This window comes from Microcaecilia unicolor, chromosome 10, assembly GCF_901765095.1.
Source record: "Microcaecilia unicolor chromosome 10, aMicUni1.1, whole genome shotgun sequence".
In the NCBI taxonomy this organism is placed as follows: domain Eukaryota; kingdom Metazoa; phylum Chordata; class Amphibia; order Gymnophiona; family Siphonopidae; genus Microcaecilia; species Microcaecilia unicolor.
Window position 1 is genome coordinate 174126604 of NC_044040.1, and position 17921 is coordinate 174144524.

At 45.6% G+C, this 17921-nt stretch overlaps 1 protein-coding gene across 2 annotated transcripts in view; it reads right to left on the reverse strand.

Annotated features, from left to right (window-relative positions):
* XRN1 (5'-3' exoribonuclease 1) overlaps window positions 1–17921 on the reverse strand; it is a 211961-nt gene that overhangs the window by 97190 nt on the left and 96850 nt on the right. For both annotated transcript variants that reach the window (XM_030215929.1, XM_030215928.1), the window contains exons 19-23: window positions 17095–17198; window positions 15282–15413; window positions 13353–13515; window positions 10156–10269; window positions 7566–7664 (exon numbers count right to left, since the gene is read on the reverse strand). In XM_030215929.1, the coding sequence (XP_030071789.1) occupies window positions 7566–7664; window positions 10156–10269; window positions 13353–13515; window positions 15282–15413; window positions 17095–17198 (612 nt within the window). The remainder of the gene's footprint in view (window positions 1–7565; window positions 7665–10155; window positions 10270–13352; window positions 13516–15281; window positions 15414–17094; window positions 17199–17921) is intronic.

The window sequence follows — 17921 nt, forward strand, 5'->3', positions numbered from 1 at the left end:
GAACTCCGACACAACCTTTGGCAGGAACTTAGGGTGAGTGCGGAGGACTACTCTGTTATGATGAAATTTGGTGTACGGGGCCTGGGCTACCAGGGCCTGAAGCTCACTGACTCTACGAGCTGAAGTAACTGCCACCAAGAAAATGACCTTCCAGGTCAAGTACTTCAGATGGCAGGAATTCAGTGGCTCAAAAGGAGGTTTCATCAGCTGGGTGAGAACGACATTGAGATCCCATGACACTGTAGGAGGCTTGACAGGGGGCTTTGACAAAAGCAAACCTCTCATGAAGCGAACAACTAAAGGCTGTCCTGAGATCGGCTTACCTTCCACACGGTAATGGTATGCACTGATTGCACTAAGGTAAACCCTTACAGAGTTGGTCTTGAGACCAGACTCAGACAAGTGCAGAAGGTATTCAAGCAGGGTCTGTGTAGGACAAGAGCGAGGATCTAGGGCCTTGCTGTCACACCAGACGGCAAACCTCCTCCAATGGAAGAAGTAACTTCTCTTAGTGGAGTCTTTCCTGGAAGCAAGCAAGATGCGGGAGACACCCTCTGACAGACCCAAAGAGGCAAAGTCTACGCCCTCAACATCCAGGCCGTGAGAGCCAGGGACCGGAGGCTGGGATGCAGAAGAGCCCCTTCGTCCTGCGTGATGAGGGTCGGAAAACACTCCAATCTCCACGGTTCTTCGGAGGATAACTCCAGAAGAAGAGGGAACCAGATCTGACGCGGCCAAAAAGGAGCAATCAGAATCATGGTGCCTCGGTCTTGCTTGAGTTTCAACAAAGTCTTCCCCACCAGAGGAATGGGAGGATAAGCATACAGCAGGCCCTCCCCCCAATCCAGGAGGAAGGCATCCGATGCCAGTCTGCCGGGGGCCTGAAGCCTGGAACAGAACTGAGGGACTTTGTGGTTCGCTCGAGATGCGAAGAGATCCACCAAGGGGGTGCCCCACGCTTGGAAGATCTGGCGCACCACTCGGGAGTTGAGCGACCATTCGTGAGGTTGCATAATCCTGCTCAGTCTGTCAGCCAGACTGTTGTTTACGCCTGCCAGATATGTGGCTTGGAGCACCATGCCTTGACGGCGAGCCCAGAGCCACATGCTGACGGCTTCCTGACACAGGGGGCGAGATCCGGTGCCCCCCTGCTTGTTGACATAGTACATGGCAACCTGGTTGTCTGTCTGAATTTGGATAATTTGGTGGGACAGCCGATCTCTGAAAGCCTTCAGAGCGTTCCAGATCGCTCGCAACTCCAGAAGATTGATCTGTAGATCGCGTTCTTGGAGGGACCAACTTCCTTGGGTGTGAAGCCCATCGACATGAGCTCCCCATCCCAGGAGAGACGCATCCGTGGTCAGCACTTTTTGTGGCTGAGGAATTTGGAAGGGACGTCCCAGAGTCAAATTGGAGAAAATCGTCCACCAATACAGGGATTTGAGAAAACTCATGGACAGGTGGATCACGTCCTCTAGACCCCCAGCGGCCTGATACCACTGGGAGGCTAGGGTCCATTGAGCAGATCTCATGTGAAGGCGGGCCATGGGAGTCACATGAACTGTGGAGGCCATGTGGCCCAGCAATCTCAACATCTGCCGAGCTGTGATCTGCTGGGACGCACGCACCCGCGAGACGAGGGACAACAAGTTGTTGGCCCTCGCCTCTGGGAGATAGGCGCGAGCCGTCCGAGAATCCAGCAGGGCTCCTATGAATTCGAGTTTCTGCACTGGGAGAAGATGGGACTTTGGGTAATTTATCACAAACCCCAGTAGCTCCAGGAGGCGAATAGTCATCTGCATGGACTGCAGGGCTCCTGCCTCGGATGTGTTCTTCACCAGCCAATCGTCGAGATATGGGAACACGTGCACCCCCAGCCTGCGAAGTGCCGCTGCTACCACAGCTAGGCACTTTGTGAACACCCTGGGCGCAGAGGCGAGCCCAAAGGGTAGCACACAGTACTGGAAGTGGCGTGTGCCCAACTGAAATCGCAGATACTGTCTGTGAGCTGGCAGTATCGGGATGTGTGTGTAGGCATCCTTCAAGTCCAGAGAGCATAGCCAATCGTTTTGCTGAATCATGGGGAGAAGGGTGCCCAGGGAAAGCATCCTGAACTTTTCTTTTACGAGATATTTGTTCAGGGCCCTTAGGTCTAGGATGGGACGCATCCCCCCTGTTTTCTTTTCCACAAGGAAGTACCTGGAATAGAATCCCAGCCCTTCTTGCCCGGATGGCACGGGCTCGACCGCATTGGCGCTGAGAAGGGCGGAGAGTTCCTCTACAAGTACCTGCTTGTGTTGGAAGCTGTAAGACTGAGCCCCCGGTGGACAATTTGGAGGTTTTGATGCCAAATTGAGGGTGTATCCTTGCCGGACTATTTGGAGAACCCACTGATCTGAGGTTATGAGAGGCCACCTTTGGTGAAAAGCTTTCAACCTCCCCCCGACTGGCAGGTCGCCCGGCACTGACACTTGGATGTCGGCTATGCTCTGCTGGAGCCAGTCAAAAGCTCGCCCCTTGCTTTTGCTGGGGAGCCGCGGGGCCTTGCTGAGGCGCACGCTGCTGACGAGAGCGAGCGCGCTGGGGCTTAGCCTGGGCCGCAGGCTGTCGGGAAGGAGGATTGTACCTACGCTTACCAGAAGCATAGGGACCAGTCTTCCTTCCCCCGAAAAATCTTCTACCTGTAGAGGTAGAGGCTGAAGGCTGCCGGCGGGAGAACTTGTCGAATGCGGTGTCCCGCTGGTGGAGAGACTCTACCACCTGCTCGACTTTTTCTCCAAAAATGTTGTCCGCACGGCAAGGCGAGTCCGCAATCCGCTGCTGGAGTCTATTCTCCAGGTCGGCGGCACGCAGCCATGAGAGCCTGCGCATCACCACACCTTGAGCAGCGGCCCTGGACGCAACATCAAAAGTGTCATAAACTCCTCTGGCCAGGAATTTTCTGCACGCCTTCAGCTGCCTGACCACCTCCTGAAAAGGCTTGGCTTGCTCAGGGGGAAGAGCATCAACCAAGCCCGCCAACTGCCGCACATTGTTCCACATGTGTATGCTCGTGTAGAGCTGGTAAGACTGGATCTTGGCCACGAGCATAGAAGAATGGTAGGCCTTCCTCCCAAAGGAGTCTAAGGTTCTAGGGTCTTTGCCCGGGGGCGCCGAAGCATGCTCCCTAGAACTCTTAGCCTTCTTTAGGGCCAGATCCACAACTCCAGAGTCATGAGGCAACTGAGTGCGCATCAGCTCTGGGTCCCCATGGATCCGGTACTGGGACTCAATCTTCTTGGGAATGTGGGGATTACTTAGTGGCTTGGTCCAGTTCGCAAGCAATGTCTTTTTCAGGACATGGTGCAAGGGAACAGTGGACGCTTCCTTAGGTGGAGAAGGATAGTCCAGGAGCTCAAACATTTCAGCCCTGGGCTCGTCCTCCACAACCACCGGGAAGGGGATGGCCGTAGACATCTCCCGGACAAAGGAAGCAAAAGACAGACTCTCGGGAGGAGAAAGCTGTCTCTCAGGAGAGGGAGTGGGATCAGAAGGAAGACCCTCAGACTCCTCGTCAGAGAAATATCTGGGGTCCTCCTCTTCCTCCCACGAGGCCTCACCCTCGGTGTCAGACACAAGTTCATGAACCTGTGTCTGCAACCTCGCCCTGCTCGACTCGGTGGAACCCCGTCCACGGTGGGGGTGTCGAGAGGTAGACTCCCTCGCCCGCATCGGCGAAGCTCCCTCCGCCGACGTAGTCGGGGAGCCTTCCTGGGAGGTGGCCGTGGTCGGCACCGCACGCGGTACCGACGTCGGGGACCTCAACCTGGGCGATGGGCCAGCCGGCGCCACGCTCGACGGTACCGGAGGCGCAAGCACCGCCGGTACCGGAGGGGTAGGGCGCAACAGCTCTCCCAGAATCTCTGGGAGAACGGCCCGGAGGCTCTCGTTTAGAGCGGCTGCAGAGAAAGGCTGAGAGGCCGATGCAGGCGTCGACGCCAGAACCTGTTCCGGGCGAGGAGGCTGTTCCGGGCTGTCCAGAGTGGAGCGCATCGACACCTCCTGAACAGAGGGTGAGCGGTCCTCTCGGTGCCGATGCCTGCTGGGTGCCGAATCCCTCGGCGACCCAGAGCTCTCGGTGCCGACATGGGGAGGAGACCGGTGTCGATGCTTCTTCGACTTCTTCCGAAGCATGTCACTGGAGCTCCCCGGCACCGACGAGGAGGACGTAGAATCCATCAGTCGCTTCCTCGGGGCCGAGACCGAAGAGGGTCGATCCCGGGGGGGCTGTACCGCAGGAGCCCTCAGGGTAGGAGGAGACCCACCCGAAGGCTCACCGCCACCAGCAGGGGAATGGACAGCCCTCATCTGCACTCCTGACGATGCACCTCCGTCCCACGACATCAGCAGACGAAGTCTCGGTACCACCAACGTCGATACAGTCGCCCGATGCCTCGGCGCCGATGCAGAGGTCCGATGCCTCGATGCAGTCGATGGAGCGGCAGCCAAGGAAGATGGTCCGGACGCTGACGACGTCGATGCACTCGATGCCTCCGGTGCCGATGCCGACGAAGAGCCCGAGAACAAAACGTTCCACTGGGCTAATCTCGCTACCTGAGTCCGCCTTTGTAACAGGGAACACAGACTGCAGTTCTGAGGGCGGTGCTGGGCCCCTAGACACTGAAGATACGCAGAGTGCCTATCAGTGAGCGAGATTACCCGGGCGCACTGGGTGCACTTCTTGAAGCCGCTGGAAGGCTTCGATGTCATGGGCGGAAAAATCACGCCGGCGAAATCAAAAGCCGAAATGGCGAAAATTGAAGCACCAAAATTTAGAGGGAGAAAAATCTCGACCGAGGCCAAAAGAGGCCTACCCCGACAACGAAAGAAAACTTACGGGGCAAAAACTGAGAAATACGGGAAGGGCAGAAAACCCGAAAGGGTCTTCCGGAACACTACCGGAGCGCTTCCCGAACTTTTTCAAGGAAAAAAGGACAAAAACACGTCGAAAAGGACGCGCGAGGTCGACTCTCTGGGGCACGAACGGCGTAACACGACCGTACCAAGTGCGGACGAAAGAAGACTGGCCAGCTCGAGCCGGTTTCGGGCGGGAAGACGGCCGCGCATGCGCGGTGCGCATGGGCGCGCGAGGACTAGCAAAGGCCTTTGCTAGTAAACTTTCCGATGGAGGGGGCTGCCGAGGACGTCAACCCTATCAGTGAGAACAAGCAGCCTGCTTGTCCTCGGAGAAACCCAGATACACTAACTGCTGTTACCACATACTCTGGCAACAAGTTCCATTGCTTAACTATTCCTTGTGTGAAAAAAATATTTCCTCGATTTGTTTTAAAAGTATTTCCATGTAATTTCATTGCGTGTCTCCTGGCCTTTGTACCTTTCGAAAGAGTGAAAAATCGATTCACTTTTACTCATTCAACACCACTCAGGATTTTGTAGAACTCAATCATATCCCCCTCAGCCGTCTCTTTTCCAAGCTGAAGAGCCATAACCTCTTTAGCCTTTCCTTATATGAGAGGAGTTCCATTCCCTTTATAATTTCAGTTGCTCTTCTTTGAACCTTTTCTAATTCTGCTATATCTTTTTTGAGATGCGGCAACCAGAATTGAATGTAATACTCAAAGTGAGGTTACACCATAGAGCGATACAGAGGCATTATAATATTCTTAGTCTTATTTTGCATCCCTTTCGTAATAATTCCTAGCATCCTGTTTGCTTTATTGGCTGCCACCACACACTGGATAAAAGATTTCGGCGTACTGTCTACAATGACACTTAGATCTTTTTCTTAAGTGCTGACTCCTAATGTGGTCCCGAGCATCAGGTCACAATGATTCAGATTATTCTTCCCAATGTGTATCAATTTGTATTTGTCCACATTAAATTTCATCTGCCATTTTGGATGCCCAGTCTTTCAGCTTCCTAAGGTCTTCCTGCAATTTTTCACAATCTGCATGTGTTTTGACAACTTTGAACTGTTTTGTGTCATCTGCAAATTTAATTACCTTACTCATCGTTCGGATTTCCAGATCATTTATAAATATGTTAAATAGCACTGGTCCAAGTACAGATCCCTGCGGCACTCCACTATTCACCCTCCTGCACTGAGAAAAATGGCCATTTAACCCTACCGTCTGTTTTTTGTCCAATAAACAATTCCTAATCCACAGAAGGACATTACCTCCTATCCCATGACTTGCTAATTTTCTCAGGAGTCTCTCATGAGGAAATTTATCAAACGTTTTCTGAAAATCTAGATACAATCATCAACTGGCTCACCTTTATCCACATTTATTCACGCTTTCAAAGAAATGAAGCAAATTGGTGAGACAAGACTTCCCTTGGCTGAACCCATGCTGACTCTGGCCCATTAAACCAAGTTTATCTATGTGTTCCGTAATTTTATTCTTTACAACAGTTTCCACTATTTTGCCCGGCACTGAAGTCAGGCTTACCAATCTGTAGTTTCTCACATCACCCCTGGAACCCTTTTTAAAAATCAGTGTCACATTGGCCACCCTCCAATTTTCCAGTACTACTGACGATTTTAATGACAGGTTACAGATCACTAAGAGCGGATCAGCAATTTCATGTTTTGAGTTCTTTCAATACCCTGCGGTGTATACCATCCGGTCCAAGTGATTTATCACTCTTTAACTTGTTGTTTTGGCTCAGAACATCTTCCAGGTTCAAAGATTTCTTTCAGTTCTTCCGCATTGTCACCTTTGAAAACCATATCTGGTACAGGTAGATCTCTTCCATCTTCTTCAGTATATACTGAAGCAAAGAATTCATTCAATCTTTCCGCTATGGCCTTGTCCTCCCTGAGTGCCCCTTTTGCTCCTTCATGATCTAATGGTCCCATGATTCCCTCACAGGTTTTCTGCTTCTGATGTCACAGAAAAATGTGTCACACCAGTGATCCACGAGGATGTGCCTCTAATGCAGGCAACAGTGCCTAATACGTTGGGCTTTTAATGAGTTTTCATTCATTTATGTGTGATCTGACTCCCATAAGGCTGTTGTTTTCATATATTTATATACGAAACAGATATGTGACTTCCATTTTACCTTTTTATCTCTTTATTGAATAAATGTTATTGTTTGGCACCTGCCAGTTTGGCTTTTCCTTCACTCTGTTGCCTTTTGCTCTTTATTTGTGGTTGGACCTGCCTCTGCTGTGTTGAAAGAAAATGAACTACATTATATACGGGGTGAACATGAAAGTTTGACCCCAATTCTCTCTAAAATCCTTGACCACTGAACCCACCAACTGCAGAAGCTTCAAGGGAAATGTAGTTCAGAAGTCTACATGTCTACTGATAAATATTTTCCAAACTTCATCCTAATATGTTTAACAGAATTTTGTAGGCTTTAGTTTTCATGTGGGTAACCAGCTACTGGTTAGTTAAATTGGAATAACAACTATACCTCCTATAGATATCTCACTGATGCTCTTTAATAATTTTAATAAATAAGGAAGAGAGGGCAGCACTTCTACAATTCAGCACATTGGACAAAATGTTTTATGTAATCAAACATTTCTATAAAGCAACCAAGAGACTTACATGTTGGTTTTGCATTAAGGCATCCAGTTGAGGTTCATATGGAATGTGGAAAAGTACACGAATTCTACAGTCACTGAGAACATCAGATGAATCTTGAACCTAGGAATAAAAACTGTACATATAAATACATATTATACATTGAAATATTTTGAACTTATCACATTAGGGGTACCCAATAAGTAAACTACACCTTAAATAGTTGCTGCCCTTTAAAATCTAAGTCATTCAAAAGTCAACAAAAAAGGAAATAATGCAAAAGCATGGCTTCAGAAATGCTTATAAAAGAATTTGTAAAAGGGATCATGTACATTTGTAGTAGAAGTGTGAGTTTGAGGCTGGGGTGTGTGACTGTGTATTTGTAGGGCAGTAGGTGTGGCTCAAAGAGAGTGTATGTGTTTGGGGGTGTGCATGTGTGGATGGATATGTGCACAGTTTTCTTGGGAAGGGGCAGTGTAACATGTCATGGGTGGTCTTTGTGGCACAGTTGTATATTCGAGGGGACTTGTGATGTATTCTTGGCTCTGTGTGTGTGTGCACACGCATGTAGTTTGAGAGTATGGGTATGTGCATGCATATGGGAGTATCAACTGTCTGAAGGAGACAGTAAAGGTATGAATGGATATACCAATCACGTGTATGTTTGTAGAAGGAATGCATGTGTATGTGTGGGGTGTTGTGAGTTTTTGTGGAAGAATGGGGGTGAGGAATATGGATTGCATGTATAGGGATACATTTCATAGGAGGTAACTTTGGAAGTGAGGTGCAAGCAATTTGGAAAGCATCTTTTGGTGTCATCCTTCACCAGTTGATTTGGAGAAATTAGGTTTTACTTGATAATTTTCTTTCCATTAGTCTTTCCTACTATTCCAGAACCTGTGGGATAATTGTGTCCCTCCAGCCAGCAGATGGAGATAGAGAACTCAAAAATGAGCTCCGTGAGTGTTCAGACAGAGGCTTAACTACTACTACTACTATTTAGCATTTTTATAGCGCTACAAGGCGTACGCAGCGCTGCACAAACATAGAAGAAAGAAAGTCCCTGCTCAAAGAGCTTACAATCTAATAGACAAAAAATAAAGTAAGCAAATCAAATCAATTAATGTGTACAGGAAGCAGGAGAGGAAGGTAGGTGGAGGCGAGTGGTTACAAGTGGTTACGAGTCAAAAGCAATGTTAAAGAGGTGGGCTTTTAGTCTAGATTTAAAGGTGGCCAAGGATGGGGCAAGACGTAGGGGCTCAGGAAGTTTATGCCAGGCGTAGGGTGCAGCGAGACAGAAGGCGCGAAGTCTGGAGTTGGCAGTAGTGGAGAAGGGAACAAATAAGAAGGATTCATCCATGGAGCGGAGTGCACAGGAAGGGGTGTAGGGAAGGACGAGTGTGGAGAGATACTGGGGAGCAGCAGAGTGAGTACATTTATAGGTTAACAGAAGAAGTTTGAACAGGATGCGAAAACGGATAGGGAGCCAGTGAAGCGACTTGAGGAGAGGGGTAGTATGAGTAAAGCGACCCTGGCGGAAGATGAGACGGGCAGCAGAGTTTTGAACCGAGGCAGCAGAGTTTTGAACTGCCTCCATGGGAACTGCCATTCACCCTGAATATCCCAAAGTGCTGCACAACGTGTCCCAAGCGTTGAGTCACAATCCCTCCAATGCACCACGAAGAACTTGCAGCCCTCCAAACATTTAAGAGTCAAACTTTAGTCGGGCTTACCACTGTCAGCTGCTCCCCCAAGCTCACAGTCTCCACAAGTCTTACCACACATGAGAAAGGCTCAGGATTGTCCCACATTGTCCTGAAAACCTCTTTCCTTTTTTTTTTTAAGGTTGTTGTGCTGGAAAATGAGAGCCACAGGGAAGAGGTGAAGGGAGGAAAGAAGTAAATTCTCAAGGCACCAGAGATAGGGATCTGAAGACCTCCAGATATGACTCTGCAGACTCAAGCCACCTGCAAAGCTCCACTGAGGACCAATTAACCAAACTGACCAGGAGCAAAACAATCAGAATCAGAGGCTGAAAAGGTGTCCATCCACCTGCTGGAGACAGAAAATACTAAGGAGCTGGACTGGATGCCAATAGAGATATCTCAGCTCAGTTTTTCAGTTCTCTGTCTCCACCTGCTGGTTGATGGACACAACTATCACACAGGTTCTGCAACAGTGGGAAGCTATGTAATGGAAAGTCGAGTTATTGTCCTCCATCTGAGTTTTTCTGTAGCAAACTGCTGGAAGAATCAGGGTGGGGTCTTTGCAGGGGAGCAATAGTCAATACTAGCAGTTCTAACAGCTTCAAGTAGTTTCCCACAGAAAACAATGGGGATACTTTGGAAGGTGGAATCCTCTGAAAATACTGATCAACATTTCTGGTCTTTGAACTTGTTTGACATATTCATATTTTCTTTCTGCATGCCAAATTTGGTTAATGTTAGTTCCTTTCTTGGAGAGTTATTATACTTACAGGCAGACATCCCTGTTATACAATTCGTTACAACATTCTGTATGTTGGAAAGCACAAAAAAGTAATTAACAATCTATTAAGGATTATAGATATGAGTCAATTTTAAGAAAAAAGTCAGAATTAACATCTAAAACTAACTTCTCCCATGCAGCCGTAGTAAGGTGTTCCAAGCATAAAGACATTGCTTCCAGGACAGAAGAGCTCTTCCAAGGTTTTGAAGTGGGAGAAACGAGAATCAAAAGTTTTGATATCCTGTACAAAGAAAATAAAACTGAATTTCACACTACACAGTTCCAATCATTCCAATAAATACAGCTTTTTACATATCACCACCAGACAAACTACAGAAAGATCTATTCCTGCTGTCATTTTCAACAGATTCATAAATCCACTTTTTACTCTTTTACTGGATGTAAACTTTATTCCTTTGAAGATGATATTCTTCAACTGCTACATGCTGTTGACCCTACTAAACACTTGTCTCAGATAAATCACCAGTTGGCTCCATAATCATTAATCATCATCTGTAGCTTTACCGTAGTAAGTATGAGACTATCAGGCTTATTTTTGAAAGAGAAGGACGCCCATCTTTCGATACAAATCGGAAGATGGGCGTCCTTCTCCCAGGGTCGCCCAAATCAGCATAATCGAAAGCCAATTTTGGGCATCCCCAACTGCTTTCCGTCGCGGGGACGACCAAAGTTCCCGGGGGTGTATCGGAGGCGTAGCACAGGCGGGACTTCAGCGTGCCTAACACATGGGCATCCCCGACCCATAATTGAAAAAAGAAGGGCGTCCTTGACTTGGACAACTTTGCTTGGTCCTTTTCTTGTTACGACCAAGCCATGAAAAGCTGCCCGAACTGACCAGATGACCACCGGAGGGAATTGGGGATGACCTCCCCTTAACTCCCCCAGTGGTCACTAACCCTCTCCCACCCTCAAAAAACTTCTTTAAAAATATTTTTTGCCAGCCTCAAATGTCATACTCAGGTCCATCACAGCAGTATGCAGGTCCCTGGAGCAGTTTCAGTGGTTGCAGTGCACTTCAGACAGGCAGACCCAGGCCCATCCTCCCCCCTACCTGTTACACTTGTGGTGGTAAATGTGAGCCCTCCAAAATCTACCAGAAACCCACTGTACCCACATCTAGGTGCCCCCCTTCATCCCTAAGGGCTATGGTAGTGGCGTACAGTTGTATGTAGTGGGTTTTGGGGGGCTCAGCACACACGGTAAGGGAGCTATGCACGTGGGAGCAATTTCTGAAGTCTACTGCAGTGCCCCCTAGGGTGCCCGGTTGGTGTCCTGGCATGTCAGAGGGACCAGTGCACTACGAATGCTGGCTCCTCCCACGACCAAAGGGCTTGGATTTGGTCATTTCTGAGATGGGCGTCCTCAGTTTCCATTATCGCCGAAAATCAGAAACGACCAAGTCTAAGGATGACCATCTCTAAAGTCGACCTAAATTTCCAGATTTGCACGTCCTCGACCGTATTATCGAAACGAAAGATGGACATCCATCTTGTTTTGATAATACAGGTTTCCCCGCCCCTTCATTGGAACGTCCTGCGAGGACGTCCTCATAAAAGCTTGGGCGTCCCTTTCGATTATGCCCCTCCATGTGGTTAAATGAACGATCTTGTGCTCCTTCCATGTTTCCTAACATTGACAGTCAAGTTATTCAGCTCAATACTTTGAAATTTTGGAAGTAATTTTTGATTCTGAGACAGCCTTTGATTTTCAGGTGGCTGTTGTTGTTAAACATACTTTCTTCACTTTATGCCAAATTAGATCCACAAATTGGTACATGTGGTATTAAAAGTCTTAATAAATTATAAACTCTAGATCTTGAAGATCAGACCAATACAATCTTTAATTAAGCAGCTACAATGTACAAAACACAGCAGTGCATGTTTTGTTTAAGGTACATATATCTGATCATGTTACTCCATTTCTCAAACAGGTTCACTGACTGCCGGCAACCTACAGAATCAAGTACAAAGTGCTGCTCTTGGTGTTTAAAACCATGAGGACTGGTTATCCTTTGGTACTCTCTGTCAATCTCATTCTCCATGTTCCTGTTCATTTGCTTTGACTGCACAATGATCATCTTCTTTTTGTACCACTGCTATCTCAAGGCCATCATGAAATAACCTCCCACTTTTGCTCACTTATTAATCTGGGACCTCTACTGTGGAATTCTCTACCAAAGTTTCTTCTTCTAGAAAAGTCAACACCAAGGTTTAAGTCAGGTCTAAGTATGTATTACTTCACTCTTGGCTTTGGGAATCAGTAAGTCATAGAAGAGTCTTATGGAACAGACCCGACCCTTCAATGTGCTAGTTACTTTCCTCCTTTTATGGCTTTTTTGTAAACTACTTTAATGTTTCCACAATGAAAAGTGGTAAAGAAAGTTCTGGATAAACATAATCATGCTACAGTGCAGGAGATCATGGTTTCCAACTGCCCACAGATTTATAGACTGTTGTCTTTAAATGTCTCTGTGTTACTTGTAAATTTACTAATGATTGTAAACCTCAAATATTTTCTATTCTGGTTCCCTCTGGTGGGGGCAAGAGTAATGAAAAGCTGGAAATAGTAGCTTCCAAAGTCACACAGAAATTACTGAATATGGGAGGGGGAGGTAGTGCCTAGGGACAGAACTGTACACCAAGAGAGACAGGAGCCCAAAGAAAGTCTGGTACTGCCTACCCACTGGCAGTGACGTAGCTAGGAGTTTGTTTTTTTTTCACCAGTGAAAAGGACACTCAATTGGAAAAGCAATATGTTATATATTGCAAACTAACCATAGCATTTATTAAGTACCTGAGGTCTTTTTCCTCCTTAAATTTGTTTCATATAAAACCAATTTATTAGATTCTTGCACATTAAGGTTTGACATTGTTTAAATTAGCAAGAAAGAAACCTACAGTTTATTGAAGTCACAAACCTATAGGTTTGACATGAATTCTGATTACTGTATTTTGTAGAAATTGTAAACAATTAAGGGGAACTTATGGAAAACCACATTGCATTAGTCCAAGCGAGATGTGACAAGCCTATTAAGGAAAACATTCCACTCCCCTCTCCCCCCCCCCCCCGATTACAAATCCAGTGATAACTGAAATATATTTTTAATGACAGCCAATAAAGTTAGGTGATCAGTAAACACTTACTCAAACTGTCTGTAAAAATATTTTTGAGGCGTTGACACTTGCCAGAAAGATGGCGGGAGAAGACAAGATTGCTCTGGTTAACAAATGAAGTACCTTCACAAGATGTAAACCAATGTAATTGCTAGTTTACAAGAAATTAGACTAGTGAAAAATGGCTTACTTTGACAATAGCTTGGTAAACGAAAGGAAGAACTTGTTTTGACCATTGTTTCTCTAGACAGATTTCTCCATTTTGATTCAATTGATATCGTCGACCAGTAAGAAGCTGAGCATACAAAACTACTGAAGTTTCATTTATATGAACTCCTTTTCTTTTCAGATAGCTGGAGAAGAAAATAAACTCAGTATTACAAGGAACCATCCTTTAACCAGGAACTATAAAGCAGATTTGTTTAGCTGTAACAGGTGTTCTAGGTAGACAGCAGTATTAATCAGATACACAACTGGGTGCTGTCATCCAGCAGTGCTGGGAGAGCTCAGATTTAGTGTAAAGTTCTGAGAACGTGCGGTCCTCCCTGTACTTAGCAGTCCCCTCAACCTCACTAGTTAAAATTTGTGTTCTGCTCTCCAGGAAGCAAATGGGATTGTGTGCTTGATTAATCCAGATGTTTATGGAGAACACCTCAAGCAACTTTGCTTTCTCTGTCAACAAAATTGAATCAGGCACACAAAGTGGATGACTCCCAAGAAGACAGTTGCTCCGGTTTCTTAGACAAATGAGGAGCAACTCATTTACATGACAATGCAACAGCTGAATAGATTACAAAGATAGGTTGTTCAGTACTGTTTGACTGAATGCTGTCTCCAACTAAGACCGATCCAGGCAGTAGTGTGAAGAAATAGAGTGACTGTGTTATTGCAAATAACTGCTTGGAAGATGCTCTCTAGTAAAGCAAATTTCAAGAAAGGTACAGTAGCAGCAGTGGCTTTGATTTGATGAGTTTGACTATGCTGATTAGGGAGTGTTAGGGAGTATATAGGAGTTGCTATCTCCCTTAATAACACTCCCTCACAGATCATCTTAAGAGGCTAGAGACTGCAGTGTATAGTAGAAAGGGAATGATTCAAGAAGGCCCACTTGGTCTGCTCAGCCAGAAGGGCAGGGCCTAAGACAGAGCTAAAATCCTTAGGGAGGAACAGAACAGGGAGGCTCAGAACAAGGAGACAGGGCTCTTCAGAGGATTCTCAAGAAGGGCTGCAGTGTCTGAAGACAGGGCTGTGAGAAAAAGGGAACTGCCCCTCCACTATATGGGTGTGTTCGGACTGAGAACAAAAGACTGTCAAGGTAGGAAGTCTTTTTCCAGGGTTAGGCCTGGAGTAGAGTAAAGCTGTGTTTAACTGTTGCATCCTGTGCTTGGGGCTGGGTAAGAAGCTAAACCTGGGGGGACTTTTCACTGATGTTACAGGCAACTCTATGTGCAGGACAGCTTGTCTATGCAGTAAACAAGCTTCACAATATTTTGGATTCAGAAATCAAGCAATTCTCATTTAGAGTTCATATCTGGTTTGACTGTTCCGTGAAGGCTCAGCACTCAACCCTTGCTCACGCTATTTCAGAAGGTTACCAGACTGATCATAACAGAATCGACTACAGAATGCTAGCCCATTGGCTAGTACATGCCTTGTCACTGTAATTTGAAGTCTGTTGGGGGTCAAAGGAAAACAGAATCTGCACAGGCTTTTTTGATGAACTCTGTTCTTTCAAGATGGAAAGTGAGAGCCTGTTCACAGTGCTGCTAAATATCTCCTATGTCTGCTGCAGTACTTTCTGGGCAGAATCGGGGTGGTCGCAGAAGTTATGTGGGCACCAGAAATATTGAATGCCAGGCCCTGCATAGCTAACAGGACAAGTAACACCACTAAAATAGAGCACTTGAGAAAGCTTTGTTTCAACATCTGTTCGACAGGTTGTTTACGATTAGTTACTTGATGGGAAGCTATGGTAGGGGTGACTGTGACAAGAAATTCTCTCCTCTTCTCTACTACTTTTTAATGTGCTTAAAAGCAGATCTATTTATGCTAAATTTAACCAGCATGAGGACTAATAATTACTACAAAATGGCGAAATGCTCATTTCTCAAATACTTACTATTCTGAAATCCCCTGTACCTCTTTCCTCCAGATATTACTTTCTTTCTCACTGACGTAACTCACTTTGGTTGGAGGCACTGAGGTGCCCAGGTAAAGCTTCTGTGTACAGTGGGATTCTTCCAAACAAAATCTGACAAAAAGCAAGTTAATACCATCTTCAGCAATAATACTGTATTGTGCACATTACAATGACACTTAATATCCTCTAGTGGAAATTAACAAATTAGATAATTTATATCTGATTCTTTGTATCGTAGTGCATGTGTCAGGGGCAATGTCTCCAAATGGGTTCATTTGTGCATACCATGACAGTAATGAACCTTATTCCTAAGCCTCCTCTTACAACACGATCCTTATGAGGGTCAAGGGTCAAAAATTAAGAATCATGGATTTGATATATCATCTTTCTGTGGTACAGAAACAGAGTCTGCGAGTCTGACGTCCTGCACGTACAACGCGCAGCGACGTCAGACTCCAAAACTGGATTCAGCATCTTTGAACAGCACGGACAACGACCGAAGAAGAACTTAAAAGACCTCGGCTCGGCTGGCGGGGGTTGGGGTCCCCTGCCAGCTGAAGGAATATTTTTAAAAGCAGCGGCAGGAGGAAGTGGACCTCGGCTGGCGGGGGTTGGGATCCCCCGCCAGCAAAGGTAACCCACAGTGACGGCGGGGGAGGGTTGACGGCGGTAGGGAGGTCCAGGGCGAAATCTGCGGGGGCCCAGGCCCCCGTGGTCCCACGCAGATACGCCCCTGCGCTTACCACCTGGTTATCGCATAACAACTTACTGCTAAGTCAATGGGTGGCATTAAGGTCTAAGGCCGAAAATGGACGTGTGGTGGTTTTCTTTTTTTTTAACTTTGAATTTTTATTGAAACAACATCTCAAACATAACAACGAGCCATTGGCTCCAGCACATGACAATGCAACAATTTAATTTTTATTTTAACATTATGCTTATAACCCTTTTATCCCCCCTATTCCCCCCACCCCTCCCCCCTCCCACTAACCCCTCAACAACTGATTCCCCCAACAGTGTGGTAGTTTTCATTTTGCCGTATGTCCATTTTCTGGCACATTAAAAAAAAAAAACCTCCTTCTTTCCAGGCACGCTCAGGAAATGGACCAGCGCACGTCCAAAAAACGCGCCTACACCAGTGCAGGCCACTTTTGGGCACGCTCCAAGTTTTTGTAGCTGGGAAAATGGAGGGTTAAGTCATGTGCCCAGAGTCACAAGGAACTGCAGTGTGAATTGAACTCTGTTCTCCAGGTGCTCTGCCCACTGCACTAACCATTAGGCTACTCCTCCTAACAAATAAATGATGATTAAAAACCCTAAGTAGATTCGGGCACTAGGCTTTCACTGTTTTCTGTCTATGGAAGGGTTTTCTTCAATGTGCTCCAAGCTCAAACTCTCAAAACAAACACTGCAGTCAGTTCTAATGTACAGAAAGGTTTTATAACAAGAATGGAGTGCAGCAGCAGCCTAGTGTTTAGAGCACCAGCTGCTGCTCCTTGTGATCTTGGGTAAGTCACTTAACTGTCCATTGATTCAGGTACAGAATTAGATTCTATGTCCAATGGGGACAGAAAACTACTTAGTGTATCTAAATATAACTCATCTTCAGCAACTACTGGAAAAGGTGTGAGCTAAATCTAAATAAATATAATGAATGTACTCTTTTAATACTGAAGCAATCATCAATAATTATAAATAGTGATACAAAAGCTGAGGCATTATAGGGGTCTAGAAGGTAATTTGTAGTTATTTCTATACAACCCAGGACTAACTTCCTGCAGTCCCTACTCACTTGGTTTCTCCATCTGACACAGCAACCACTCTGGCTTCTTCTAGATGAGGCCAGTTGACAAAGACTGACTTTCCCAGCACTGCAGCTGCCACACTTTCTACATTCTGTGAAAAGATACGGTTAGACCAAGTTAAAGTTTCACTACAAAATTAATTCAATAAGTGAAGGAAGAAAGTTGTTGCTGGTAAATGAATTGCTCTGTTGTTTTTAATTAAAAATAAATAAATTTGATGACAACTAGTTATACAACATATTGCTAAAATATTGTTTTCATAATAGGGAAAATTATCAATAAATACAACTGTTTAAATCTGAATGAAAATTAATGCTAGCATGCTGTGGACAGGGTCACAGTTTCTCCTGAGATTTTACGGAAAGATGATTCAAACTTTCAAAATATATCCAGTTTATCTTAGAGGAGAACCAAAGACATTTAATAAATGTAACTTCAACTACAGTCTTTGCTATTTATTTGAAAACCAGTTACTGACAAATATTGTAATAAAGAAAATGTGGGTAAAGAAACACGAAACAGACAGCATGATCACAGTTATCTTAACAGCGATTATAAACAATAAATTCAGAACAAGAACTAACATCCATACCTTTATAGGCTTCTCACAAAAGAGGTTACAAATATAAATCAAAATATAGGATAGAAATATACATACAAGCCTTTGTCTATAACTCTAACAATCAAAAGTAAAAGCTAAATAAAATTGTAAATCAATGAAAACCAAACTTTATTCACAAAGCTACAAACTTTCTTATCAAGGCTACAAAAGGCTCCTACTGAGATGAATACAAAATAGAATTTCATAAATATG